This window comes from Biomphalaria glabrata, chromosome 5, assembly GCF_947242115.1.
Source record: "Biomphalaria glabrata chromosome 5, xgBioGlab47.1, whole genome shotgun sequence".
Taxonomy (NCBI): Eukaryota; Metazoa; Mollusca; class Gastropoda; family Planorbidae; genus Biomphalaria; species Biomphalaria glabrata.
Genome location: NC_074715.1, coordinates 34,531,463 through 34,558,876, shown reverse-complemented (window position 1 = coordinate 34,558,876; position 27,414 = coordinate 34,531,463). Strand labels below are relative to the sequence as shown.

Genomic DNA, 27,414 nt, shown 5'->3' with positions numbered 1-27,414 from the left:
ATGTCGCAGGATAATTTGAATATAGGAAATGAAGGGCACATTAGAGCGCCAGAGGATTCCATCTCATTGGTATCAGACGAGATTGAACCTTCAATAAAAATGCAACTGAAAAAGAACGCCAAAAGTCAGAGCGACTTTCGTGCTTACAACAAACGAACTTTGTCAGACGTGACAATGGATTTGACTGACAATCGTGGGAAGCAGTGCATGGAGACCATGTCTATGTTGGAAGGCAGCACAACTCAAAAGATTCCGGTCAAGAAAAGCATGTCGTTAGTGAACAAACTGCGAGCTATCACCAAGATGAGGTCACTCTCTCAAAGTAAAGGGGAATCTGATTCTCTTGCTGTGAATGACCACGAGTTAATTCTCTTTAGTTTGATAGAAGACAGCCCTCTCCGAATATTAAAGGTAGGAACTATTTACAAACCTTTTATAAACTCAGTCTGTGTGTCTGGTTAAAAGTTTCTCTCCTCTACATATTGACTACTGAAGTACACTCTACCCCAAAGAGATCACTTCAATTTCTAGAAGTTCTTTTTTCTACCACATCCTTAAATGGTGTATCCCGCAACACGCCAAATGTGGGTTCCACTTAAGAGTAAAAAAACAAATTATATATATTGAGAGAGAAGGAAAGAGAAAGAGAGCGGGCTGTTTTATTTCATTTTAACAAATACAATAAACCAATGTTGGTGTGTGTGTGGTGGGGGGTCGTTAAAATGTGGCCGTTTATTGACATACAAAAAAAAGAAAAGGTGGGCATGTTCCGGCCATAATAAATCGTATACTGCCTGGGAATAAATCAATAGGCGGAGCCGGTGTGTAATGCTAGTTAATATTTAAACACTTTTCACACTATTTAGATGTGCTAATTTATTTATCCATTTTGTTTTGTATGTGTCGTATTAAAGAGATTGGTGAAAAGAAAATACATTCTGACCGTCAACAAATATTTGGCTATATCCATCCCCCTCGAAACCCTCAATATTATTTGGAATGACAACATTTGTATTGTTCACTCCTATATGCTTTCTAATTGTGTCTATTTGTTTGATAGTTTAACGTTCTTTTCGGACAGTTCGCTCAGAATGGGAATGCCAAGGAAGTAGCTCGGATTATACAAACAGACCCATCACGACTGCATGTCAAGAATAACCGAGGTCAAACAGCATTGCATCTGGCTGTTATCAAAGGTCATCTGCAAGTTGTTGTGGTTCTCAATGAATTTCATTCTGGTCAGTATCGTATATGGTCAGTATCGTGTATGGTCAGTATCGTGCATGGTCAGTATTGTGTACGGCCAGTATCGTGCATGGTCACTATCGTTCATGTAGGCTGTTTAATAAAAAGGCTTTGTAGCTTTTAGGAATGGCAAAACAAAACAGCCACTATATTTCAACTTTATTTATACGAAAAAAATCTCCCAAGAACTGTGTAATGTGGACATTTTGTCAATAAATTCTTTTACAATAAATACTTTTGGACACGTTTTAATTTTAAACTCTTTTTGAATTTTTTTAAACTGATAGCATTTACTTCTTTGGAAATAACAAGAATGAGAGTTTGTATTTTTATAAATACTTTTATATTATTTCAAGTAATTCTTTCAAAAAGTTTTGTAAATAATTTTACCTATTTTAAACAAATCTAGATCTCAACGTTGTGGACAATTGTGGTAATACTGCACTACATCTAGCCGTCTTATCCAGAAAACCAGAGATCATTGATCTTCTGCTCAAGAGCGGTGCCAACTCAAAACTAAAAAATGACTTGCATATGATGCCCATCCATTGTGCAGCCGAGCTGAATGACACCGATGTTGTCAACGTAAGCTTGTGGGCAAAGATTATTTTAGATGTCATTTCATTTTAAAAGGATTATTATAACATTTAAAGTCTTGACAAACGATTGAATGATTGTTCCTTAGTGCCTGGTCTAAAGCTCGTGTATCTTCTTATCGTCTTATCTTATATAATACAGACGTTACTTCAAAAAAGAAGATGATTACGTCCTACGCGTCATACATTTAGTCATGCATATTAACCAATGACTTAAATTCAGCCAAGTCACTGGTTTTCCTGGCTAGCTCAGGCAACCCATTCCATGCTCTAATAGCGCTAGGGAAGAAGACGATATTTGTACATTTAAATGTATAGTCTCAGGAGCCGGACATGTTTACAAAGCTTATATTAACTCACTCTGTTGATTAACTATTGGTAATTAATTATTTTGTTGTGTATTGGACCAAAGAAAGAAATCATGCTTGAAAGATGTGGTTGTATAAATTCAATGAATCTTCTTGAGGATGCTTGAGCCCTGAGTGAACACGTTGTTGTGATTGTTTATGCATTTAAAAGGCAATCACGGTAACATTCACGCAAATACTCTTTCTTCCTCTTCCCTTTTTTTCCAACTGACCCAGATAAGTGATAGGATCATAGCGCATTAAGAAAGATAAGAGCGTGAAATTGCGCTGAACAAAAACACTAGTACAAACATTTCTAATCGCACGCGTTGTAAGTATATATCCATTACACATTTAATCACGTGACTGATCCAAGCTAATTGATACAATTTTTTTTACAAAATCATCAAGAAATACATGCCGGGTCTCCGTTGGCTAGCAATGCATTCTATAGTATTATTATTATTATTATATATTAGAAATTTTAAGTAATTAATTACACAGGTTATTTTATATTAAAAAAAAAACTTGTGTATGTTATGAAATTGTACTAAATATATTTAGGTGCTGCTGGACAATGGAGTGGATGCTAACTGGACAGGCGAAAATGGCATGACGGCCTTACACTACGCAGCGGCTAAGGATAATGGCGAGGTCATGAAAGTCTTGGTCAGAATTAGTAAAGTTTGGCATGTTTAAATATTTAACTAGCATCTTAACAATCTAAGTCCATAGCGCCTTTGAAAAGTTTGAAGTCTATGACATCTTTCAAAATGTAAGCTCTTATCATCTTCAACAAATTCATGTCCATAGTCAAACAAATCAAGGAAGTTAGAATTAAAATTTTTAACAAAATCCATTTTTCATTCTCTAGTCAATAAATGGTCATGTTTACTTTTGTAATTAGTTTCTGTGAAATAAAACACAATTGGCCAGTTCTGAAATCTGTTCTGCAGATTCAACGTGGGGGCAAACCATGTAAAAAATGTGACTACGGATATTATCCCATCCATTTGGCAGCTAAATGTGCTGCAGCCAGTGCGATGGAAGCCATTATCGATAAAGGTAACAAAATACTATTTAAATTGTCACTTATAATGACAAACTCATACGAATGTAAATGTGGAAGGATTAAGCTTCTAGAAATGTATTGTTTTAATTAAATGTGTATTGGATAAGGTGACAATAAGTTCTGCTTCGCCAGTGTACTAATACTTCTTTAAAATCTATTGTTGAAGCTTAGTCTCTACTATGTAACTGCAGTGCACATCCACATTAGATTTTAAATAGAAATGTTCACGGATTAAGCATGGCTTCAAGGCCTTTTCATTAAAATTGTTAAATTTTTTTAAGCTCTACAAGCAGGTTATACAAGGGAGCAAATTCTTTCATTTAAAGACAGAGAAAATAATCTCCCTTTACACGCCGCAGTCAATGGTGGAAACCTTAAGGTAAGAGGTTACAAGGGGTCAGTTTAAATCCTAACGTTTGTTATAGAACATATTCTATTATTCAGAATTGGCTGTCTGGTGGTGCGGTATGTGAGCTGAACTGTCGTTTGGTTGTCTTGAAGGTCCCGGGTTGAAAATCTAAATACTGATAAATATTTCGATACATTATTTTACATTGCACTGACAAATAGATGTTAGGAATATTTTATTTTGTGTAATTGAGTCCTTAATGACAGTCACAAACTCAAAGTATAAGAAGCAGACTACGTGGCCTACATCTTCGTGAAATAGTGCCTAGCAGTTTGTTTGTCCTCAGTCTCATTGTTACATTTTTAAATAGAAAATTTTGTCACTTTGTTCGTTAATTTTCGAAATTGAACTATAATATGTTTATGTTTGCATATGACCTTGTGTACTGTATTTTGTCCTGAACCCTAACTTGAAATCATTTCTTTACTTGAAATACTTTAGCTCATGTACTTTTTGCATTTTGTCGTAGGCTGTCCAAGTTTGTTTGTCTGCAGGAGCATCAGTTCAAGCACAACAGGTAGTTTCTTTCTCGTTGTTGTTTTTAAATTGAAGACTACACTTTTACTTTTGGATGGACAGCAAAGAATCAGTTGCACCTTTTTGTTCTTATTATGTAGATATTGAGACCTGCTTTTCTATCTGTTTTGCTCTCAAATAGTTGACCCATGGGAGGACCTTTGAGGCCCCATCAGACTTTTTTGTTTACACAAACTCTCCTTGTAATTTTGTTTTAACTACTGATATAGATAGCATTTTTAATTATTTTTATGTTAATAAATTAAACACTCTACTTATTATTAATTTTTTAAAATCTTAATCGAGAATTAACTGTTCTTCTCTCACAAACCTTTAATCTCCAGGATGATGGTTCAACCCCTTTACATTTTGCTTGTGCCCAAGGAAACTTTGAGATGATCAAACTAATGAAAGAAATTCAACAAGAAAACTTTTTGGCTGCTATATTTATTTTGGATGTGATGAAAATGTCACCGTTACATAGAGCAGCATTTTTCAACCACACAACAATCATGGAGTTTTTACTGGAACATGTAGAGAAGATCATTAGTTCTTTGTAATATAAACTTACAGATAGACTACATTTCAACCAACATTTTTTTATTTTCTCAATACTTAGTTCTTAGTTCTAAGAATAGCTGTGTGAGTCTTCTTTTGATTTTCTGTATATTTCAGGGAGCAGATAAAGATTGTCAAGACATCAATGATAGAACCCCATTACTGTTGGCAGCTTCTAAAGGATGCTGGGAAGCCGTTCAATTGCTTGTCTCCAAAGGAGCTGATGTTCAAGTGAAAGACAAAAGAAATCGCAATTTTTTACATCTTGCTGTCAAGTATGGTGGCAAGTTGGAACAGTTTGGACGAGCACTAATAAAAGTAAGAGTTTTGGTAAATAACGTACAAGATGTGTTTGTACGAAACATTCATCGCTCCTGTTATTGAAGCCTAGATATATGTTTTCAGGACATCCAAGATTTACAAAATGACAAAGATGATTTTGGATGCACACCTCTTCATTATGCATCAAAAGAAGGTCACTTAAGAGCCTTGGATGATCTCATTAAAATGGGGGCTGTCCTTAATATGAAGAATAATGACAAGCAGTCTCCACTTCATTTTGCTGCCAGGTTCAAGTTTGCGCACTAAATAATCAAATAATTAGAATGCAGTCATTTAATTATTTTACAATGATTTAAGAAGTTTTTAAATTATTTTTTAGCTCGAACTATTAACTAAAAATGTAACTATTTCTATCAATAATTATTGAATTTGTAATATATGGGAAAAGGCTAAATTTATTTCCACAAGATCTTTGAAAATGTAAGAATTCCATAACTTTTAAACACAAACATTTTATTATTTTTAAAAAATACAGCAAGCCTATTGTTTACAATTATTTTGGGTTCAGCTTTAATGGAATCATTTGAGATGTCTTGAAAAGCCTTGAGATGATTCTTTATATAGCAAAAAGGGTAGGCCACGCAGGAGCGTTGTGAGAACCACTGTTGGGAAGATCAAGATTTTTGTCTAATGACGGAGATAATAAATTATTCCGTAGATAATTAATTAATATTTTTAATCCATAATTAGCTCAGTAGTTTAACTGGCTATTTAATTTTACTGCAATACACTTAAAGTTTTGTTCAATCACGTTTTTTCTTTACTTTATTGAAGCGAAACAAATTATATTTAATTCTATTTACTCACATACTACAAATTATATTCAGATATGTTTTTTTTTCTATACTTAAGATATGGACGCTACAATACATGTTGTCGTTTACTGGACAGTCACCATGGTCCAAACATAATCAATGAAACAGATGGTACAGGGCTTACAGCCCTTCATATTGCTGCCCAAAATGGTCACACCAAAGTTGTCCAGCTTTTACTACAGAGAGGAGCTGTGGTAAACAAGTAAGAGAAATTACTATGTTCTTTAGATGCAAGCTTTTCACACACACACATCTGTTCTAAGTAAGTAATAGAACGTGAATTTAAATTAATGTATTGATTTCAAAATATGCAACAGCATAAATTGTTGCTTCACTTGAGCCTATTTGACTTTTAATGATTTCACTGTATGGCTTGGGACAGTGGTGCCCAACCTTATACAGCCTGCGGGCCATTTTAATTTCCGACACTCGTGTCGCGGGCCACATTAATGAAAAGATTTAAAAAAATGAAATAGTGACTAAACCATTTTAAATAGTCTTATCACAATCCCGTGGATGCAGAAAACCTACTTACAGCCATAAGTCAATTATGTAACAAGGGTTATAGTCGTCTTGTAACTGAAAAAAGTTTTTCTACAAATTAAGTGCTTCTAAACATAGTGATCATACTCAGTAATTGTTTTCGGAAATGTGCAGGTTTATGTATACAACATGTTGTAGAAATCTATTGTCTGTATTGCTCGAAATGTCTGCATGGAAGTCTGGCGTTCTAAGTCAATCAGTTCCAGTTGGTGTCAATCCTAAGCGGCAATAGAAATGATTTCAAAATCTCTTGTTATGTCATTGAGTTTTGAATGGAGATTTTCACCAACATCGTCCAATAGTTTTGTCATGCCTGGTTGACAGCTTCTACATTTTTCTTTCAGGACGATTTTATTCCATCACTGATAGCAAGCACTTTTTAATGCTTCAATTCTCTTCTTAAAATGTGAGCAACTCGGTAGCCTCCATTACAGCCGACTCATTTTCTTTATTTCCTGGTAAATATTTGTGTCAATCGGTCAACTCTAGACTTAACTTAGCGACTCTTTTTTTCTTAGCGGCTCAAGCCAACAATGCCACCATATTTTTGTAATGGTTTGTTTTAGGATGTCTTTTTATGTTATGTTCTTTAAAACAGCCACACTCTCTGTAAAAATCAAACATGTTGTCTTGTTAATTTAGATTTAATAAAGATTTGTCCACTTGTTTTAAGTTTTAACATCCAATTCTTCGACATTCCCATGTCATTAACGCACAAATGTTACATGGAATGGCACCAATCATGTTGATGTCAGAAGTACCCGAACCAAAATGAAGAAAAGATGCGCTGCATTACGCACATGAGATGTCAAGGACACGGCTAGCTCAAGACTCGTCCAAGACTCTAAAATAACTGTCAACTCTTGTCGCCAAAAAACCTACAACCTGTGTTCTTATAGAATAAAAAATGAACATAAATAACTAACAAGACAATAGATTATAGTATGAAATACATCCAAGAAAACGTGAGAGTCCTAACATAGAGAAAATACATTTTTCAACCTTTTTTTAATATATATTTTTTTCATTTTCTTCTTTTTGTGCTGTTTTGGAGGGGCCGGTTAGAACCACGTCGCGGGCCGGATCTGGCCCGCGGGCCGTAGTTTGGGCATCACTGGCTTAGGACACCAGAATTAACTTGTCTTTCTTTGCAGCTATGCTTATAACAAGGCTTACAACTAGGACTACTTTTTAAAAAATGTATTCATCAAGACTGTAAGTGAAGTAGTTACCTATAAATGCTTGTTTCAATTATGCTGCAGAGATAATGATGACAACACAGCATTGCATCATGCTGCTGCCAATGGTTGGACTCACACCATGAAAGTCCTTATAAGTGTCCATTCCAACTTGATAGATGTTGTCAATAATGAAGCAGTAAGTAATTTTTTTTCTAACAATCTCCATGTTGCATATTGTAATTTTTTTTTACCTTTTCTTATAGTGTCTTCATATTGAACGTTTTTCTTCAGGACACGCCCTTGCACGTGGCTGCTAAAAACGGGCAGGCATCAGCAACAGTTCTCTTGCTCTCCATTGGTGCAAAAATTCTCTGTAACAATCAAAATGAAGCTTTCTTTGATTACATCATTCAGAATAAATTTAGCGAAGTGGCTGTTGCAGTTATAAATCATGACAGGTGGGGAAAGATATTTTTTTATTAAAGCTTTAAGTTGCCTTTTAAGTATCGTTATGTTAATACCAGGGCCGGCCTTAAGTATAGGCAAAATAGGCAGCCGCCTTGACCCACCGATTGGCAGGGGGCATTGCATAGGACTAAAAAGATGTAGATAAAAAATTGCGAAACTTGGAGTTCTGTGATTTTTTTAAGGCTCATTGTCTACTCGCGTAACTCTAAGTCTATTGTATAACTCAAATTTTATTCAAGAATGTTTAGACTATCTATGTTAGAAGATACCTTTTTTTTTTTGCTATCTTTTTGGGAGAAAATGTCGAATCGTTAATCTGATGATGTATCTAAACGCAAACAAAAAGCGTAATTGTATTTTTTTCGCTTTTTATTTTTTTAATTCATTGGGGCTACCAAATTCATTCGCCAAGAGCTTCTCATTACCATGACCGGCCCTTCTACTTGGCACCTGTACTTTAATGGTGATAGAGTAACAAGCTTAAGAAAGGGGGGGGGGGGAACAAAACAAAATTAAAAACAAAGCACATAATATATCTGACGTAACGTTGGCTCTAAAACTATAGTAATAAATATCAGATTTCTCAGACAAAATGACATATTATCATTCGTGCAAACAAAAGTACGCATTTTTACAGACATTTTAGGTGAGATTATTGCCTCTCATGGGTTCAAAACTAGATTCAATGTGACTTTTGACCACTGTGACGTGACTGTACGTCATTGGCGATGTTTATTGTATTTTCAGGTGGGAAGAAGTCCTTCAGACAAGTTGCAAGACATATGGAGCGTACATACTTGGACTGATTGAGCACTTGCCTGCTGTTTGCATTGTAAGAAATATTTATTTTTTACGTGTGTGTATGTGTACAGGTCACACTAGATACTTACTTTAGATATAACCTTGTCATTCAGCTTATACCTCCACTTCAGTCAAGTACAATTTCGTTCCCTTGTTCGAGATACCAAACACGATAAATAATTACCAATATTTAATTAACTAATTGGTTAATATTTTTTATTGAGCGAAATTTCAACTTGATCCGAGATTGGGTGTTGAGGATATAACGTGAACACACTTTTGACCAGACAGACATACAGACACTCTGAAAGAGTTTATATAGAGCTTTGTAATAAAGTATTTTGATTGCAAAGAAACGTTTTGTTTCAGAAATGTGGCATATCTGAATCAATTTTTTTTTATTCTATAGAATTTATTAGACAGGTGTCAAGTGTCTTCAAGTATTGATCCCAAAAGTTCGAACTACCATGTAAGTGTGCATGTCTTTGATTAACAATATAAATATTATCTAGTGTCGGTGTTTTTTTATATATATATAGCCCTGGACAGAAAAACAGTTATACCCTCCCCTACCCCCTTTATGTGTACAAATGAAATGATTTCCAACACGATCTATTCCTGCTTAGTCTCAAGTCAATGAGGAAGTAGAGTATTGGCCAAATAGAAGTCTCAAGTCAATGAGGAAGTAGAGTATTGGCCAAATAGAAGTCTCAAGTCAATGAGGAAGTAGAGTATTGGCCAAATAGAAGTCTCAAGTCAATGAGGAAGTAGAGTATTGGCCAAATAGAAGTCTCAAGTCAATGAGGAAGTAGAGTATTGGCCAAATAGAAGTCTCAAGTCAATGAGGAAGTAGAGTATTGGCCAAATAGAAGTCTCAAGTCAATGAGGAAGTAGAGTATTGGCCAAATAGAAGTCTCAAGTCAATGAGGAAGTAGAGTATTGGCCAAATAGAAGTCTCAAGTCAATGAGGAAGTAGAGTATTGGCCAAATAGAAGTCTCAAGTCAATGAGGAAGTAGAGTATTGGCCAAATAGAAGTCTCAAGTCAATGAGGAAGTAGAGTATTGGCCAAATAGAAGTAGTACCATAATAGTGTACGGCCTTTGAATTATAAAAGTTTAGGTGAGAGTCAATCAAAACGTTCCCTGTACCCATTTTCTTAGACAGTATTGCAACAGTATTGATGACAGACTTATAGTTGTGTGTATACTGTGTGACCTTAGTAACCTTTGGGGGGGGGGCGTGATGATTTCTGTTTATCTATTTCTTGATAATGCTTATATTAATTATTGATCAAACAGAATCATCACACGCTGGAGATTATATGAATAATTTGATGATACACTCAAGAAACATCTGTGTTCTCTTTGAACTTCTTTAATAATCTTCTTCAAATTACACAAAGAAGTAACTTCTCATTTTAATAACTTTCTTCAACATCTTCATAAAATGAATCTTTCTTATACTAACTTTAACTGATATAAGCAAAAAACATTTTGTAGATTTATCTTTCAAAAAGCAAATGAAAATAAAAACATTTGCTATTTCACTGTTTTACGTCGTGTTCCTCTAGCATTTTTTTTTAAACTTCAAAACGTCTGCATCTTGAATGATGATTGTGACAGTGAGCCGTTTCTTAATGACATTAGACTATCAGTAAAGCAAATAGTCGCCACTAAACTCTGCCAATGTGCTCTGTTCTTTGCTATTTCACTTATGTCCATAAATAGCCTGTCATCTTTGCTTTTTGTTTTGTTGATTTCCTCCATTGATCTTACAGCCTAAATATATTCCTGTATATTCCAATTTAGAGCCTGATTTTCCATATTTTCTCTTGATCTTGGCATAGTCACACTTATCCAATCCCATTTCCTTTTTTTTTTTTTTTGATTGCTTTTTCAATAGGTTTTTCTGGTGAGCCGTTTTCTATAGACTTAAGTTACATATTTGTTTTGGCTACTTCGCACGTATTAGGTGTCGTAACAATTTCATCTTGGATGCCTTGACCTTGCCTGCATTGTGTAACGGATGCATGTGTAGTTAGATGTAGATGAAGTATTTCTAAAATAAGTATGAAGACTACTTGCGTGCGTACCTTGTATGATGTATTTGCAATCTGCGAGCACTTTATGCACACGTTACAAATATAGATAGGGTACTAAACAGGAACACAGACTCAATGACCAAGTTGACTCAAGGTGAACTTCAAACAAACGTTTATTACAGAATGGGCCACAGTCTAGTCTGTCACTATAGAACGATGTTATCCCCTCAAGAGTCTAGCAGTAACTGATTAATTCTAAGTCTATCCTAATCTCTAACCCAAAGTCTATGTCGTCACTATAAAATGTACGTTCACTGTCGGTCTAACAAAGTGCGCAACCCAACTAACTAAACTAGCCACATGCGGCTCTTTGGATGTTAAGATGCGGCTCTTTAGTTGCATACGCAAATATTATTCATTTTATCGAAAAGAAAAAAACAATAACATTTGAAAAATCTTTCTGATTCGATTAACGAGGATTAGGCAATGATTCTATCTCTCAGCCACTTGTATTTCAGCGCACCCCTCCCTCATGTCTTGAAATGTAACATATTTGCAGGTGGAAGATATTCAACTTTCTTCTTCGGCATTAGTTCTCCTTTTCTCAGTTATATGTCTTCCCAAGATCCAAAAGAAGAACTTCAAGGATTGCTACCGCTCTCGTGACAAACTAGAGGAGAAGATACAGCTAATGTCGTGCAAAACTACCTTGAAGACAATATAATAAATATAAATAAAATCGTTCAATATCAACTGATGAAGCCAGATGTATTGTATGAAGGGAAAAAATAAAGGGACAACTACGATTCTTTGGCGCAAAATAAACAACGAAATTCTTTCGTTTCACTGCATAATACACCAAGAAGCGCTTTGTGTCCGAACATTTCCGGCCGAAATAGTTGAGATCATCAATTTGGTAATCAAGATTTTTAAAGAGCATCTTGTCAAAAGCGTTCTTCCATCGTCAGTTTAAAGAATTCTTAAACGAAATGGAGACTCGGTATTCCGACCTCCTTATTTACAATAAAGTGCGATGACTTTCTAAAGGTAAGATGTTGAAACGTTTTGCTTTGTGCTCTCGTGGATTATATTCATTCCTAAATGATAAAGGCATTAATCACTCTGAATTAGAGAACGACAAATGGTTGCAAGCATTTTGCATTATGGCGGATATAACAGCGAAATTAAATGAGCTGAATATAAAAATCGCAAGGAAGGTAAAACCCAGACCATGTTTTGGTAGAAGATTTGGTTTGTTTAGAGGAAAAATTAATTCTTTATGCAGAAGATATTCAGAGCGGTCAATCACTTCATTTTTCTAAGTAACAAGGACTAGTAGAATTTCTAAAATGAAGTTTCAAACAAATGAGTTGTAGATTGCATTGTTCTCTGAAATCTCGAGAGATTTTACAATTCAAAACTATATAAAGAAGATATTTAATGTAATACTGGTATTTTATAAAATTATATCAGTTACATATTATAAAAATTAAATTTTAAATACATATATAAACAGAAATTTGTTTTATAAAATTTGTGTAATAAAAAGTTGTAAAAATATTGAATATAGGTTATGCTATATGAAATTTTTATATTTAATAAATAATTTTTCAGGACTAAAAATGCAAAAATTTGTTCACAAAATGTCTAAAGAGTTCTCTATGTCATTGTACTACGGAAATAAAAGACAAAAAGGTCATCGTCAAAGGATGATAACTCATGCAAAAGATGAATTCTATTTTTAATTTTTATAACTATTACTTAATTTAACCATTGTAAGGTTCAACTGTATGTGATGGATTTAATATGATCTATTTTCTTTTACAAAAACTGTTTTAATCATAAAAATTGTAATAATTCCTATAAATTTTAAAAGTTTGAAGAAATGTTTGTAAAATAAAGCAAAAAACATTTTGTAGATTTATCTTTCAAAACGCAAATTTAAGTCGTAGATTTATATAACCATAAATTTAATTACTCTATTTCGGCCCTGAGGCTCAATCGAAAAGTACCGACTATCAGAGCTTGACGTAGTGGGTTCTGATCTCACCAGGGGCAACATTTTTTTTTCTTCTTTTTTTTTTTTTTTTTTTTACTAAATAAAAATATGTACTAAGATAACAGAATAAATTGATAATTTTGTCTGAATCTATATATTCTTTGCAGAAAATAAAAAGACTTACTGTTTTACGTCGTTCATCTAGCTTTCTTTTTAATTTCAAAACTTCTGCATCTTGAATGATGATTGTGACAGTGAGCCGAATCTTATTGACTTAATACATTAGACTATCAGTAAAGCATATAGTCGCAACAGCACTATAATAATAATAATAAAATAATAATAAGGCTTGTCTTCGAGTCTCAAGATTAATGAGGAGTTCAGTATTTCTCATTACTACGCAGCCCCAGCTTCGACCTACATATGTTCCCACATTCAGTGCAGACATAACCATTTTCAGGAAGTGGTCGATTTAGAATGTTCTTTTCACCATCTACGCCTTTCCTCGGCAACGACATTTGTATTCCACAGCCCTTGTGAGGGATCTCCGTCTTGTTCCTTTGTATTCCACAGCCCTTGTGAGGGATCTCCGTCTTGTTCCTTTGTATTCCACAGCCCTTGTGAGGGATCTCCGTCTTGTTCCTTTGTATTCCACAGCCCTTGTGAGGGATCTCCGTCTTGTTCCTTTGTATTCCACAGAGGGATATCCGTCTTGTTCCTTTGTATTCCACAGCCCTTGTGAGGGATCTCCGTCTTGTTCCTTTGTATTCCACAGCCCTTGTGAGGGATCTCCGTCTTGTTCCTTTGTATTCCACAGCCCTTGTGAGGGATCTCCGTCTTGTTCCTTTGTATTCCACAGCCCTTGTGAGGGATCTCCGTCTTGTTCCTTTGTATTCCACAGCCCTTGTGAGGGATCTCCGTCTTGTTCCTTTGTATTCCACAGCCCTTGTGAGGGATCTCCGTCTTGTTCCTTTGTATTCCACAGCCCTTGTGAGGGATCTCCGTCTTGTTCCTTTGTATTCCACAGCCCTTGTGAGGGATCTCCGTCTTGTTCCTTTGTATTCCACAGCCCTTGTGAGGGATCTCCGTCTTGTTCCTTTGTATTCCACAGCCCTTGTGAGGGATCTCCGTCTTGTTCCTTTGTATTCCACAGCCCTTGTGAGGGATCTCCGTCTTGTTCCTTTGTATTCCACAGCCCTTGTGAGGGATCTCCGTCTTGTTCCTTTGTATTCCACAGCCCTTGTGAGGGATCTCCGTCTTGTTCCTTTGTATTCCACAGCCCTTGTGAGGGATCTCCGTCTTGTTCCTTTGTATTCCACAGCCCTTGTGAGGGATCTCCGTCTTGTTCCTTTGTATTCCACAGCCCTTGTGAGGGATCTCCGTCTTGTTCCTTTGTATTCCACAGCCCTTGTGAGGGATCTCCGTCTTGTTCCTTTGTATTCCACAGCCCTTGTGAGGGATCTCCGTCTTGTTCCTTTGTATTCCACAGCCCTTGTGAGGGATCTCCGTCTTGTTCCTTTGTATTCCACAGCCCTTGTGAGGGATCTCCGTCTTGTTCCTTTGTATTCCACAGCCCTTGTGAGGGATCTCCGTCTTGTTCCTTTGTATTCCACAGCCCTTGTGAGGGATCTCCGTCTTGTTCCTTTGTATTCCACAGCCCTTGTGAGGGATCTCCGTCTTGTTCCTTTGTATTCCACAGCCCTTGTGAGGGATCTCCGTCTTGTTCCTTTGTATTCCACAGCCCTTGTGAGGGATCTCCGTCTTGTTCCTTTGTATTCCACAGCCCTTGTGAGGGATCTCCGTCTTGTTCCTTTGTATTCCACAGCCCTTGTGAGGGATCTCCGTCTTGTTCCTTTGTATTCCACAGCCCTTGTGAGGGATCTCCGTCTTGTTCCTTTGTATTCCACAGCCCTTGTGAGGGATCTCCGTCTTGTTCCTTTGTATTCCACAGCCCTTGTGAGGGATCTCCGTCTTGTTCCTTTGTATTCCACAGAGGGATATCCGTCTTGTTCCTTTGTATTCCACAGAGGGATCTCCGTCTTGTTCCTTTGTATTCCACAGCCCTTGTGAGGGATCTCCGTCTTGTTCCTTTGTATTCCACAGCCCTTGTGAGGGATCTCCGTCTTGTTCCTTTGTATTCCACAGCCCTTGTGAGGGATCTCCGTCTTGTTCCTTTGTATTCCACAGCCCTTGTGAGGGATCTCCGTCTTGTTCCTTTGTATTCCACAGCCCTTGTGAGGGATCTCCGTCTTGTTCCTTTGTATTCCACAGCCCTTGTGAGGGATCTCCGTCTTGTTCCTTTGTATTCCACAGCCCTTGTGAGGGATCTCCGTCTTGTTCCTTTGTATTCCACAGCCCTTGTGAGGGATCTCCGTCTTGTTCCTTTGTATTCCACAGCCCTTGTGAGGGATCTCCGTCTTGTTCCTTTGTATTCCACAGCCCTTGTGAGGGATCTCCGTCTTGTTCCTTTGTATTCCACAGCCCTTGTGAGGGATCTCCGTCTTGTTCCTTTGTATTCCACAGCCCTTGTGAGGGATCTCCGTCTTGTTCCTTTGTATTCCACAGCCCTTGTGAGGGATCTCCGTCTTGTTCCTTTGTATTCCACAGCCCTTGTGAGGGATCTCCGTCTTGTTCCTTTGTATTCCACAGCCCTTGTGAGGGATCTCCGTCTTGTTCCTTTGTATTCCACAGCCCTTGTGAGGGATCTCCGTCTTGTTCCTTTGTATTCCACAGCCCTTGTGAGGGATCTCCGTCTTGTTCCTTTGTATTCCACAGCCCTTGTGAGGGATCTCCGTCTTGTTCCTTTGTATTCCACAGCCCTTGTGAGGGATCTCCGTCTTGTTCCTTTGTATTCCACAGCCCTTGTGAGGGATCTCCGTCTTGTTCCTTTGTATTCCACAGCCCTTGTGAGGGATCTCCGTCTTGTTCCTTTGTATTCCACAGCCCTTGTGAGGGATCTCCGTCTTGTTCCTTTGTATTCCACAGCCCTTGTGAGGGATCTCCGTCTTGTTCCTTTGTATTCCACAGCCCTTGTGAGGGATCTCCGTCTTGTTCCTTTGTATTCCACAGCCCTTGTGAGGGATCTCCGTCTTGTTCCTTTGTATTCCACAGCCCTTGTGAGGGATCTCCGTCTTGTTCCTTTGTATTCCACAGAGGGATATCCGTCTTGTTCCTTTGTATTCCACAGAGGGATATCCGTCTTGTTCCTTTGTATTCCACAGCCCTTGTGAGGGATCTCCGTCTTGTTCCTTTGTATTCCACAGCCCTTGTGAGGGATCTCCGTCTTGTTCCTTTGTATTCCACAGCCCTTGTGAGGGATCTCCGTCTTGTTCCTTTGTATTCCACAGCCCTTGTGAGGGATCTCCGTCTTGTTCCTTTGTATTCCACAGAGGGATATCCGTCTTGTTCCTTTGTATTCCACAGAGGGATATCCGTCTTGTTCCTTTGTATTCCACAGCCCTTGTGAGGGATCTCCGTCTTGTTCCTTTGTATTCCACAGCCCTTGTGAGGGATCTCCGTCTTGTTCCTTTGTATTCCACAGCCCTTGTGAGGGATCTCCGTCTTGTTCCTTTGTATTCCACAGCCCTTGTGAGGGATCTCCGTCTTGTTCCTTTGTATTCCACAGAGGGATATCCGTCTTGTTCCTTTGTATTCCACAGAGGGATATCCGTCTTGTTCCTTTGTATTCCACAGCCCTTGTGAGGGATCTCCGTCTTGTTCCTTTGTATTCCACAGCCCTTGTGAGGGATCTCCGTCTTGTTCCTTTGTATTCCACAGCCCTTGTGAGGGATCTCCGTCTTGTTCCTTTGTATTCCACAGCCCTTGTGAGGGATCTCCGTCTTGTTCCTTTGTATTCCACAGCCCTTGTGAGGGATCTCCGTCTTGTTCCTTTGTATTCCACAGCCCTTGTGAGGGATCTCCGTCTTGTTCCTTTGTATTCCACAGCCCTTGTGAGGGATCTCCGTCTTGTTCCTTTGTATTCCACAGCCCTTGTGAGGGATCTCCGTCTTGTTCCTTTGTATTCCACAGCCCTTGTGAGGGATCTCCGTCTTGTTCCTTTGTATTCCACAGCCCTTGTGAGGGATCTCCGTCTTGTTCCTTTGTATTCCACAGCCCTTGTGAGGGATCTCCGTCTTGTTCCTTTGTATTCCACAGCCCTTGTGAGGGATCTCCGTCTTGTTCCTTTGTATTCCACAGCCCTTGTGAGGGATCTCCGTCTTGTTCCTTTGTATTCCACAGCCCTTGTGAGGGATCTCCGTCTTGTTCCTTTGTATTCCACAGCCCTTGTGAGGGATCTCCGTCTTGTTCCTTTGTATTCCACAGCCCTTGTGAGGGATCTCCGTCTTGTTCCTTTGTATTCCACAGCCCTTGTGAGGGATCTCCGTCTTGTTCCTTTGTATTCCACAGCCCTTGTGAGGGATCTCCGTCTTGTTCCTTTGTATTCCACAGCCCTTGTGAGGGATCTCCGTCTTGTTCCTTTGTATTCCACAGCCCTTGTGAGGGATCTCCGTCTTGTTCCTTTGTATTCCACAGCCCTTGTGAGGGATCTCCGTCTTGTTCCTTTGTATTCCACAGCCCTTGTGAGGGATCTCCGTCTTGTTCCTTTGTATTCCACAGCCCTTGTGAGGGATCTCCGTCTTGTTCCTTTGTATTCCACAGCCCTTGTGAGGGATCTCCGTCTTGTTCCTTTGTATTCCACAGCCCTTGTGAGGGATCTCCGTCTTGTTCCTTTGTATTCCACAGCCCTTGTGAGGGATCTCCGTCTTGTTCCTTTGTATTCCACAGCCCTTGTGAGGGATCTCCAACTGTCTTGTTCCTAAGCTGCCTGCGGCCAAGTGCCCTATTCTTTGTCAGTGAAAGCAATTTTGCGGACTATAAGAAATCCCTCTATACTGTCCATACTGGCATTCGCAAGGACAGCGAAGTCCTTTGGAAGACTAATTGTACTAAAAATTAATGATAGAGAAGAATTATTTGCATGTATAGTTAAAAGAAGGCTCTATACGTAGAATTCCTAATAGTCTTTTTACAAAGCTTATATCAACTCACTCTGTCTGGTAAGAAGTTTGTACACGACACCCAATCTCGAATCAAGCTGAAATTTTGCCCAATTATTTCTTTTACCTGAAAAAAAAATGTATGTTGTTTTTTGTTTTTTTTTGTATAATTTCAATTAGAATATAGTTGGCTTGATCAAGTAACTAATATTACTTAGACTTACTTAGACTTTGGTCCTCCCGCGCCGTTCGGCGCATTGGGCGGCAAGCTTTCTCCATAATGATCTGTCACTGGCAATGTCTGAAGCCTCTTCCCATCTGGTGTTATAGTTTTCATTATGTGTCGAGTTTGCCGTTTCTGTAGCAATAGTGGTTTTACAGGGTGGGGTCGCTAGCCCCACGCCAAACCCTCCTCCTTTCTCACCCGGGCTTGGGACCGGCATATGGCGGAGTTGTAACTAATATTACTAGTCTATAATCACTATATTATTGTTTTAAAAGAGTGTAAATATTCTTTTGTTTCAGATAACGTACAACTTCAAGTACTTGGATATATCCAACCAATGTTTAGAGCATGCCAGAAACAATTCAAACAATCTGGACATCTATCCACTCATGTCTCTTTATGTCAGTATATGTACCATTGGGCTCATTTGTTATTTTTCTTGTTTTTAATTAAAATAAACTCACAGATCAATTTGAAATAAGTTTCTGATATTTTAAATGTGGGCATTAAATTTGTGTGTAACTACATACCTTGTTGGATCGATTATTTTGTAAGTTCTGTTTTGTATTCTATGCTTAGGCCATGGTAAAAAACAACAGAGTTGACTGTCTATCTCATCCAGTATGTGTGACATTTTTAAAAGTGAAATGGTGAGGACAAAATTATTTCATTTGACAGACCAGTAACCCTTCCCCTCATCCATCTTTAATAAAAAAAAGACTTCGTTTCTTGTTCTTACATAGACAGCAAGCTTTTTAGTTACGTTTTCATTGGGACAAAATCAATATGTGCTTAATTCAATTAAACGTTGATTCTGATTTTTGTTTCGTGCCTAATTTAAAACCTAGCCTAATGACAGTGAAGTTTTTAAATTCCTGTTATCTTACACTTTCTTCAATAAAAAAGTTAGAAAACTTCAATCAATACTTCAATCATTTACTTCTATCGAAAGATTCGCACATGGGTCTGTAGCGAAGTCGATAGAGCGATGCGCTAATAACGTGAATATCGTGGGTTCGATCGAGATCAATCGTTATATAAGGATTGAACACTGACCACGGTTCAATCCTTAATGTCGCCAATATGTGTGTTTTTTTTCAATGACAAATAAAATATGAATTTTTAGTTTACTCTATAATTTGAAAATAAAGTAAAAATTGATTTATAAATTTTAAAGTGCTTCAAGTTTAGCTTCCATGAAAACTGGTAAAGATGAATACTAGGGAAACTCCATTCCTTCTATATTTTTCCTCCAGGAAACACTATGGAGTTTGGGTCTACTCAGCTTACTTGATTGTATACATACTTTTCCTGGCTTCACTTACAAGTTTTGTAGTCAATCACAACTCCTTGATGGTAAGCACTATTTCAGCTTGACATCGGAGGAAATATTTTTTTTCTAACGTTCAAAAGCTAACTTTCTAAAAGGAAATACATTTTTTACATTTTACTTTACATCTTAATTAGCCTCTGACAACCTGACCAGCTCCTGGTTGTCGTGTATGGTATTGGCTCAGCCAGAGCTTAAATCCCTGACAGAAGAAGGACAGGTCAAGAAGAGTAATCAGTAAGCTTCGGGTAGGAGGGGGTTCGTTAGCCTGGGCTGGCTACCCACCTAGGAGAAGGAAAACTCCGAATTCAAACATCTGCATCCTTGCAGCTATACCCAAACAAGCGAAAGGCCTCGGGGGTCAACCCTGAGAAAAAATCAGGAGCAGGCAGGGGCGGCCTTAGCAGTTCGCGGGGCCCTGGGCGACTGTCATATATGGGGCCCTAAGACGCAAGGGTAGACAATATATATATATATCGTACCACGTCACGCCAAAGCAAAAAAAAAACTGACTGTGCATAAAGTGTTTATTGTCTCCCATGAAATGCGCTGTTTTATTTTTATTTTTTAGTTTTGTTTTGTTGATGTTGTTTTTGTCAAGGTACTGAACCATCACTAGAAATCTTGCTAAACTGCGAGCGAATGCATTTTTTTTTTCTAATTTGTTCTAGCATTTAGTTATCCATATCGCTATCATTGGGCGCGGTGGCTGAGTGGTTAAGCGCATGGCTTTTGAACCTGGAGTCCTGGGTTCGAATCTAGATGAAGGTGAACTTCTCAGAGTTTAATCCAATCACGCAAACACATAATTATAAGTATGGATGGCTGCTTGGTCGTGCGGTTGTTCGGTCGTCTCAATGGTCCCGGGTTCATATCCTGCCCGCTGCTATTCCCCGTCGTCCTGCAAGAGGTTCGGACTAGGAATTAGATTATCTTCAACTCCGAAGGAACATTTGAAACATTTAAAAAAATTACATTTTAATGCACAAAAACCTCGAGCTGCTGAACTTTATTGCCAAGATGTCTCCAGTCGCAGCAGCTATCGTTTGCTCATTGGCCTCCGGTAGCTATCGTGCTAAACAACTGAATAGAAAAAGAAAATACTGCCTTTAGTCTTTGGTATAAGAACATAGTGTACAGTGGTCAGTGGTCCATTGACTTTCGCAGATCCAACTTTCTAATGAAAAAATACAGCCGCGTTTTTTTTTTGTACACTGAAACACGGGTTTGGTTTTCACACAGCCACCCGATGCATATACACAGTAGCCTATGGGGGGGGGGGGGGAGAGAAATGAATATGTCATCGTTAAACTACTGGGAGCGGGCGACTCTAAGGCAGCTTACAATAGACACCCTGATAGAGCCTGCTAGGTCGATTTTACCAATCTGTATCGGAACTTACCGTTCCTTTGTACACACCAGCTGCCTGGAGAGGGGGAAACCTCAAAGTGGGCGACATTGTTTCGACCATAGCTAATGACTGAACATTGATCTCATTTCTATGAGATGATTCAAATCGTTTTGTAACTGAAGGCCATAGAATTGTTTAAAGCTAAACTCACAATTGTTCCTTAGCTTGAAAAAACGATAACCGGGTTGTAGGGTTTTTAACTTTTTCAGTTTTCTCCATATTCTTAGAAATGGAATATTTTAAAATTTATTTAACATTTCTATTTTAAGCATATTGAAATGAAGAGTATGGAAAACTCAACAATTCAACATCTGAATGGTGCCATTGAAGGAGGCTACTCGTTTGATCCCATGTACACAGTCTGTCTTTGGTTTATGATGTTCTACAGTTGTTTAAATATCATCAAGGAAGTGGTGCACATATGTATAATGGTAAATTATTGGAATAGTTAATTAACAGTTGAATTTTAAAATTTCAATAATCATAGATATATAATAAATTAAGAACTTATGGCCTACAAAAGGGTAGGTGAGAATGAACTTTAACCCCAAGTAAATAAGTAGCTGAAAATCAAAATAGAGTATTGTGTCCCTGACTGACAGATGGTCAGGACATGTTAATGGATCATGTTTTAAAACTAATTTGTTAACTTTCAACATTATCACATTTTTAACGAAAGACAGTTATTAAAGATTTTGTATCAAGTAACTGTTTGTCTGGTAACAATTTTGAGCACACCCATTCTCGGGTCAAGTTGAATCTTTCCACAATTATTCGGATGACTCCCGAAGATTTTCCCATGATTGGGTGTAGCATCAGGGCAGCACTGTTTTTCATCTCGTAGGTGAGTGGCCCGCATTTGCTAACGAGCCCATCCTGTCCGAAGCTTGTTGATGTAGGCGCCAGTCGCTCGCCTTCGTGTCCATTCTACTGTTAGTGAAAATAATTTTGGCGGACTCAATATCTGAGCCACACGTGAAGGTCAAACGTTGGACTGTTTGTCAGAATCTTTTTGAGACGCATACCATTAGGAAGTATTTTATATGTAGTGGATTGCTTAAATTCATTACCACTTCCAGCAATGGCAACCTTGAGGAACGTTAGCAAATATCTATAAACGTTTGTTAATTTGTGATTTTTTTTCCCTTTGTGCCGACAAGCAGGACAAAGCAGAGCCTCGTATTATGGCGATGGGTCATTACTACCGGTAATGAAAAGCAAAAATGTGAGAATAAAATATATATTCAATTATATCCCTATAATAAGTATTTCTTGTTTTGAATTTATATAAAAATCATATTAAAAGTAATATTGTTTTTTTATTGACATGTACAAGTTTTTTAAAAATTATTAAAATAAAACCAATATTAAATTTTTTTTTTTTGTAATATAGAAAGCAAAATATTTTCCTTAAGTTTTGTTATTTCGAGTATTTACTATAAAAAAATATTTTTTAGAACTAAAATATGTAAAAGTTTGTTTTTTAAACATCTATAGAGTTTTCTATGTCATTGTACTACGAACATAAGAAAAAAGCTGAAAGGTCCTATATTCAAAGGAAGATAACTGCAAAATATCTCATCTACTTTTAATTTATATACGTAGGACTAGATTTTGAATTGCAAAGATCAAGTCCGGTCAATTATAGGTTTCATCATTATTTAACTTTATCTTTTCTTTTTCTACTTTTGTTTTAAATCATAAAAATGTTTTTAATTTATAAAAAGATTATTATTTTGAAGCAATAGTTGCTAAACCATTTATTACCAAAATTGTAGATTTATCTTCGAAAAGAACTTTTAAAATTGATAACACATGTATATATATATAAATAAACGCAAAACAAATAATTCCCCATGCAAAAGAAAGCTGTTTAATATGACATCGGCTTATCTATATTTATAATCAATAAAAAATTATCTTTAAGATAACCTTCAAAATTGACCTTATTGTATGAATATATTTATATATGCAGGAACTATTCTCTGCATATGTTCAACAACGAGTCTTTGGCTCAATGGACTTTGTGTCAAGTTGTGGAACAACAACATTAAGTCCTAATTTATCAAGACATTTTAAAAAATTAGTTGCAATTTTAACTGTCGTGTTTATGTATAAAGCAAGGGTTCTCAACCTGTGGATCGCGACCCCCTTGGGGGTCGATTGACGATTTGCCAGATGTCGCTAAAGACCATCGAAAATATGGATTGTTATTGTCTACTCTTCTATTGCTGTATGTGTGTGTGGGGGGGGGGGGGGTCGCGTCAGAGTGGGGCATTGTAAAAAAGGTGTCGCCGAGCTTAAAAGGTTGAGAACCGCTGGTATAAAGGCTAACATAGTGCCTTGAGCCTCTTTTTTTTTCTTTACTGCACTTCATAATTAAATTATTAATATTTTTATAATGACTTCATTTTTTCTAGCAATAATATCCATGCCAACTGCTTTAGTTGCAACATTTAATAGGGGTTTCACTTCTTGTATCTGATTTACATTTACTCCTATAAAATCTATATCATGTGCTATATATATAGTCTATGGTGCAAACCTAGGATTGGATATCAGCCAACCGTTTATGTTGAAGCAAGACTTTCAATCAAAATATGTTCTAGGACAATAGAAAAAGAACCCGAGGAGGGAATACATTTTGCCATTTCTTTAATAGAAATCTATACGTCTTTTAATCAATGAACAACTTTCTGGAAGATAATCTTAAAAAATGGCAACATTGTCTGTCGTGCGCATCTTGTAGGGTATTTTCGTTTGAGCACCATAAGGTCTTATTAGTTCTGTTCCTAAGGATGCGCTATATTAGTGTCATTGTTCTCTTGTTGTGCCTTGAGATGAGTCTTTTTGTGTTCTCTTGGTTTGCCTTGAGATTGAGTTATCTGTGTGGTGTTCTTCCCCAGTATTGGGGACGCAGGCTTGGGACTCTGCTGGAGTCAAGTCTGAGTTGTAGGCTTGGTAGTTGACTATTGGCCGTTGGCGTTGGGTTGGCGTTGTGAGGCCTGATTGAATATGGCACTGAGATTATGGTGTGCTATAGTCCTTTGAATGTAATTTGTAATTGCTATTGATATTTATTCCTAATGTATGCCTCACAATATCATATATATCATTAACTCATTAAACCTTTGTTGTTATATGCAATATTGTTATTCACTAGTATACGTTGATATTTGGTTTATTCGTTCCTAGATATTTATTGCATAAATTGATTACTAGACTGTTAGGGGTGCCCAGGCAGACGAGCCAAGGCTAAATTATAACCCCGGCATTAAGTTAATAAACACTGTTCAGGTGGAGAGCCCGGCGGAGTACATCATACCCTAGATGAGCGCGAGGACAAAACCCACCTGACATTGTCAACATCAAGTTGATTTTTTTTTCACAATTATTTATTGTACCTAACAAAACATAAATCAATCAAAAGAATTTATCAACTAGTCCAATAAATTATTGGTAATTATTTTTTTAATACCAACAAGTGAAAATAATCCCTGTATTAAGAGGTATGGCGAAATATGTGAGGTTTTGTCCCCTTATTTCTCCCATGCCCATTATTAGATGTTACTACTTGAAACATCTATTTTACATTAAACAAAAAAACATGAGTCAATAACCTATTGGTAATTAATTATTTTGTTTGGCATCGAAAGAGGGAAACATATTCTAAATTATTGAAATATTTCCCTTTTAGCTGTCAAGGTGGAGTTCTTCCAATCAGTTAAGCTTTGCCTTTATTTTAAAGTACTTTATATTTTGCTTGTTTTTAAGTAGTGTTTCAAAAACGCTTAGAACCGTCGTTATACAATTACATCCCTGGAATTTATAAAGGGCCGATGTGCAATCTTTGGACATGTATAAAGTTCACACTTTGATCTTGCAGTTTTCTGGCTCTAACTAGCAATATGTTCAAAAGAAATACTTTCAACAAAAAAAGAGAAATGATATTTAATGAACTTAAGATTTGTTGTGTTGCTATGAAATAAGAAGTAAAGAAAATAAGTCAACTTGATCATTAATTTCTTATGCCATGACTTGGTTTCAGAAACTACGCTACTTCGCAGACATAGGCAATGGTTTGGAGTGGACTTTGTACATCACCTGCTCAGTTTTTGTCCTGCCTTTTTTATTGGACATGTCATTTCATTGGCAATGGGAAGCTGGAGCTTTTGCAGTGTTTCTAGCCTGGTTTAATTGCCTTGTTATTTTGAAGAGGTAAATATCTTATCTTATATAATACGTTAGATAATATAATAAATAATATGTTACTTCAAAAAAGATGATTACGTCCTACGCGTCATGCATTCAGTCACGCATATTAACCAATGACCTAAATTATGCCAAGTCACTGGTTTTCCTGGCTAGTTCTGGCAACTCATACCATGCTCTAATAGCACATGGGAAGAAGGAGCATTTGTAGAAATTTGTCTTAGCTTATGGAACGAGGAATGTGCTTTTATCTTTGTGTCTGAGTATTTTATTAAATTTTGTTTTTGTATTTGAAGATTATAGTTCAGTGTTTTATGTAAAATTGCTACTTTACTTTTGAGTCTTCTATCCTGGAGGATTTCTAAATTTAGTGATTTTACTAAAGGTGTTACTCTAGTCAAATGTAAACAATTGTTTGTTATGAATCTCACTGCTCTATTTTGTGTCTGTTCCAGTTTCTTAATGTTTTCTTGAGTTCAGGGGTCCCAAACAGATGATGCATATTTTATTATTTAACCAAGGTTAAATAACATTTTAGTTTTATGTACTTATTTGATTTATAGAAAATTCTTTTAATAAATACTAATGCTTTGTTTGATTTTTGATAGTTTCATGAATATGGGGATTCAATGACAGTTTTTCATTTATTATAACACCTAGGTATTTTTGCGTTTTTAGTCTGTGTTATTGGTTTACAATGAATAAGATATGTGGAATTAATTTGTTTTAGTTTTTTTATTACTCTTAATAACAGACATTTTGCTTGGTGGAAAGACATGCTCCGATTTGATTCTCATTTCTGTAATTCATCAAATTATCTTTGTAAAATTTCTGTATTTTGTATTGTTTTTTTTTTTTGTTCTATATATTATGCAATCATGTGCAAATAATCTGACTTTTGTTCCCGAACTAATGCAATTTGATAAATCATTTATGTAAATTAAAAACAGTATTGGACCTAAGACTGTTATCAAAGATGTAAATTTGTTCTTCAAAAATGTAAAATTATTTTTAAAAAAATAATATAATTCAATATTTAGAAACTACATTATTGTTTTAATTGACCCATGGGCGTAGCCAAGGGGGGTTTTTGGGGTTCAAACCCCCCACCCCCCCGAAATGAAATCCCCCCCCCCCCCCACGAAGGGGGGGGAGTCGGAATTTAGTGACTGATTTTTTGCTTTGATTTTGTTTATTTTAGGTGAGATTTTAATACTAAACCATCACTTGCCCCAGCACAACCAAAGGGGTTTTGAGTTTAAAACCCCCTACCAGGGGGTTTTGAGTTTAAAAAACCCTACCGGGGGGGTTCGAGTTTAAAACCCCTACCAGAGGGGTTCGAGTTAAAAAAAAACCTACTAGGGGTTTTGAGTTTAAAACCCCCTACCAGGGGTTTTTGCAGTTAACTCCCCTCTTCTATAAAACAAAACAAAAAAAAATGCAAACGAAAATCCCCTAATTCCAAGAGCACAGTTAAGGAAGATTTTGATTTTAAAACCCCGTCTAAAATTTAAGATAAACCCTCTCTTTAATAAAAAAAAAAGCAGCTAATTACTCAATCAAAATGTTATGAGCGTGGCTAAATTTTTTTGACTCCGTTTTGAGTTTAAACCCCACTTCAGCGGGGTTTGAAGGTAAAAAATATCTCTTTAATAATAAAAACAAAGCAAATTATACACTAAAAATGTTATGAGTGTAGTCAAAGGGGTTTTGAGTTTAAACTCCCCTCCAGTGGGGTTTGAGGATAAATTTAAATACATCTTCAGTGTAAGAAAAAAAGCAAATTACGCACTCAAAATGCTATGAACGTTGCCGAAAGGGGTTTTGAGTTTAAACCCCCATTCAGATGGGTTTGGTGCTAAAAATACATCTTCAATATAAAAAAAAAGCAAATTAAAAACTAAAATTATTTGAGCGGGGGTTTTGAATTTAAACCCTTCTTCTACAGATGGCTTTTTTTTTTAAGTTTAAAACCCCTCCAGATGGTTTTGAGTTTAAGATCCCCCTACAGAGCATTTTGAGGTGGAAAACCCCCAACAGAAGATTTTGACGTTAAAACTTCTCTTTTCGATATAAAATCTAAAGCAAACTACAGTCACTTAATTCCAAGAGCGTATTCAAGAGAGGTTACACATTTTTACCAGTGGCAGGGCTCCATTAATAAACTGCAGTGAATAGTCATCTACCGAAATCGAAAAAGACTAAATGTAGCTCAATAAAGATGGCTAAGACAGATTTCAGGAGTCAGTTATAGAGATCGGGTCTAAATCAAGGAAATCCTATGCCGAACTGGGAGTCGACCCC

The 27,414-nt window shown here is 36.9% G+C and overlaps 1 protein-coding gene across 1 annotated transcript in view; it reads left to right on the top strand.

Annotated features, from left to right (window-relative positions):
• The window catches only part of LOC106060899 (transient receptor potential cation channel subfamily A member 1-like), a 35,641-nt gene continuing 8,227 nt past the window's right edge, over positions 1 to 27,414 (top strand). Inside the window, exons 1-19 of the mRNA XM_056029642.1 lie at positions 1 to 411; positions 1,061 to 1,238; positions 1,655 to 1,830; positions 2,753 to 2,857; positions 3,145 to 3,253; positions 3,542 to 3,639; positions 4,139 to 4,186; positions 4,530 to 4,718; positions 4,861 to 5,061; positions 5,149 to 5,312; positions 5,938 to 6,102; positions 7,706 to 7,820; positions 7,916 to 8,082; positions 8,840 to 8,924; positions 18,457 to 18,558; positions 18,737 to 18,807; positions 19,414 to 19,513; positions 21,168 to 21,329; positions 24,947 to 25,116. Of these exons, the coding sequence (XP_055885617.1) occupies positions 1 to 411; positions 1,061 to 1,238; positions 1,655 to 1,830; positions 2,753 to 2,857; positions 3,145 to 3,253; positions 3,542 to 3,639; positions 4,139 to 4,186; positions 4,530 to 4,718; positions 4,861 to 5,061; positions 5,149 to 5,312; positions 5,938 to 6,102; positions 7,706 to 7,820; positions 7,916 to 8,082; positions 8,840 to 8,924; positions 18,457 to 18,558; positions 18,737 to 18,807; positions 19,414 to 19,513; positions 21,168 to 21,329; positions 24,947 to 25,116 (2,816 nt within the window). The remainder of the gene's footprint in view (positions 412 to 1,060; positions 1,239 to 1,654; positions 1,831 to 2,752; positions 2,858 to 3,144; positions 3,254 to 3,541; positions 3,640 to 4,138; positions 4,187 to 4,529; positions 4,719 to 4,860; positions 5,062 to 5,148; positions 5,313 to 5,937; positions 6,103 to 7,705; positions 7,821 to 7,915; positions 8,083 to 8,839; positions 8,925 to 18,456; positions 18,559 to 18,736; positions 18,808 to 19,413; positions 19,514 to 21,167; positions 21,330 to 24,946; positions 25,117 to 27,414) is intronic.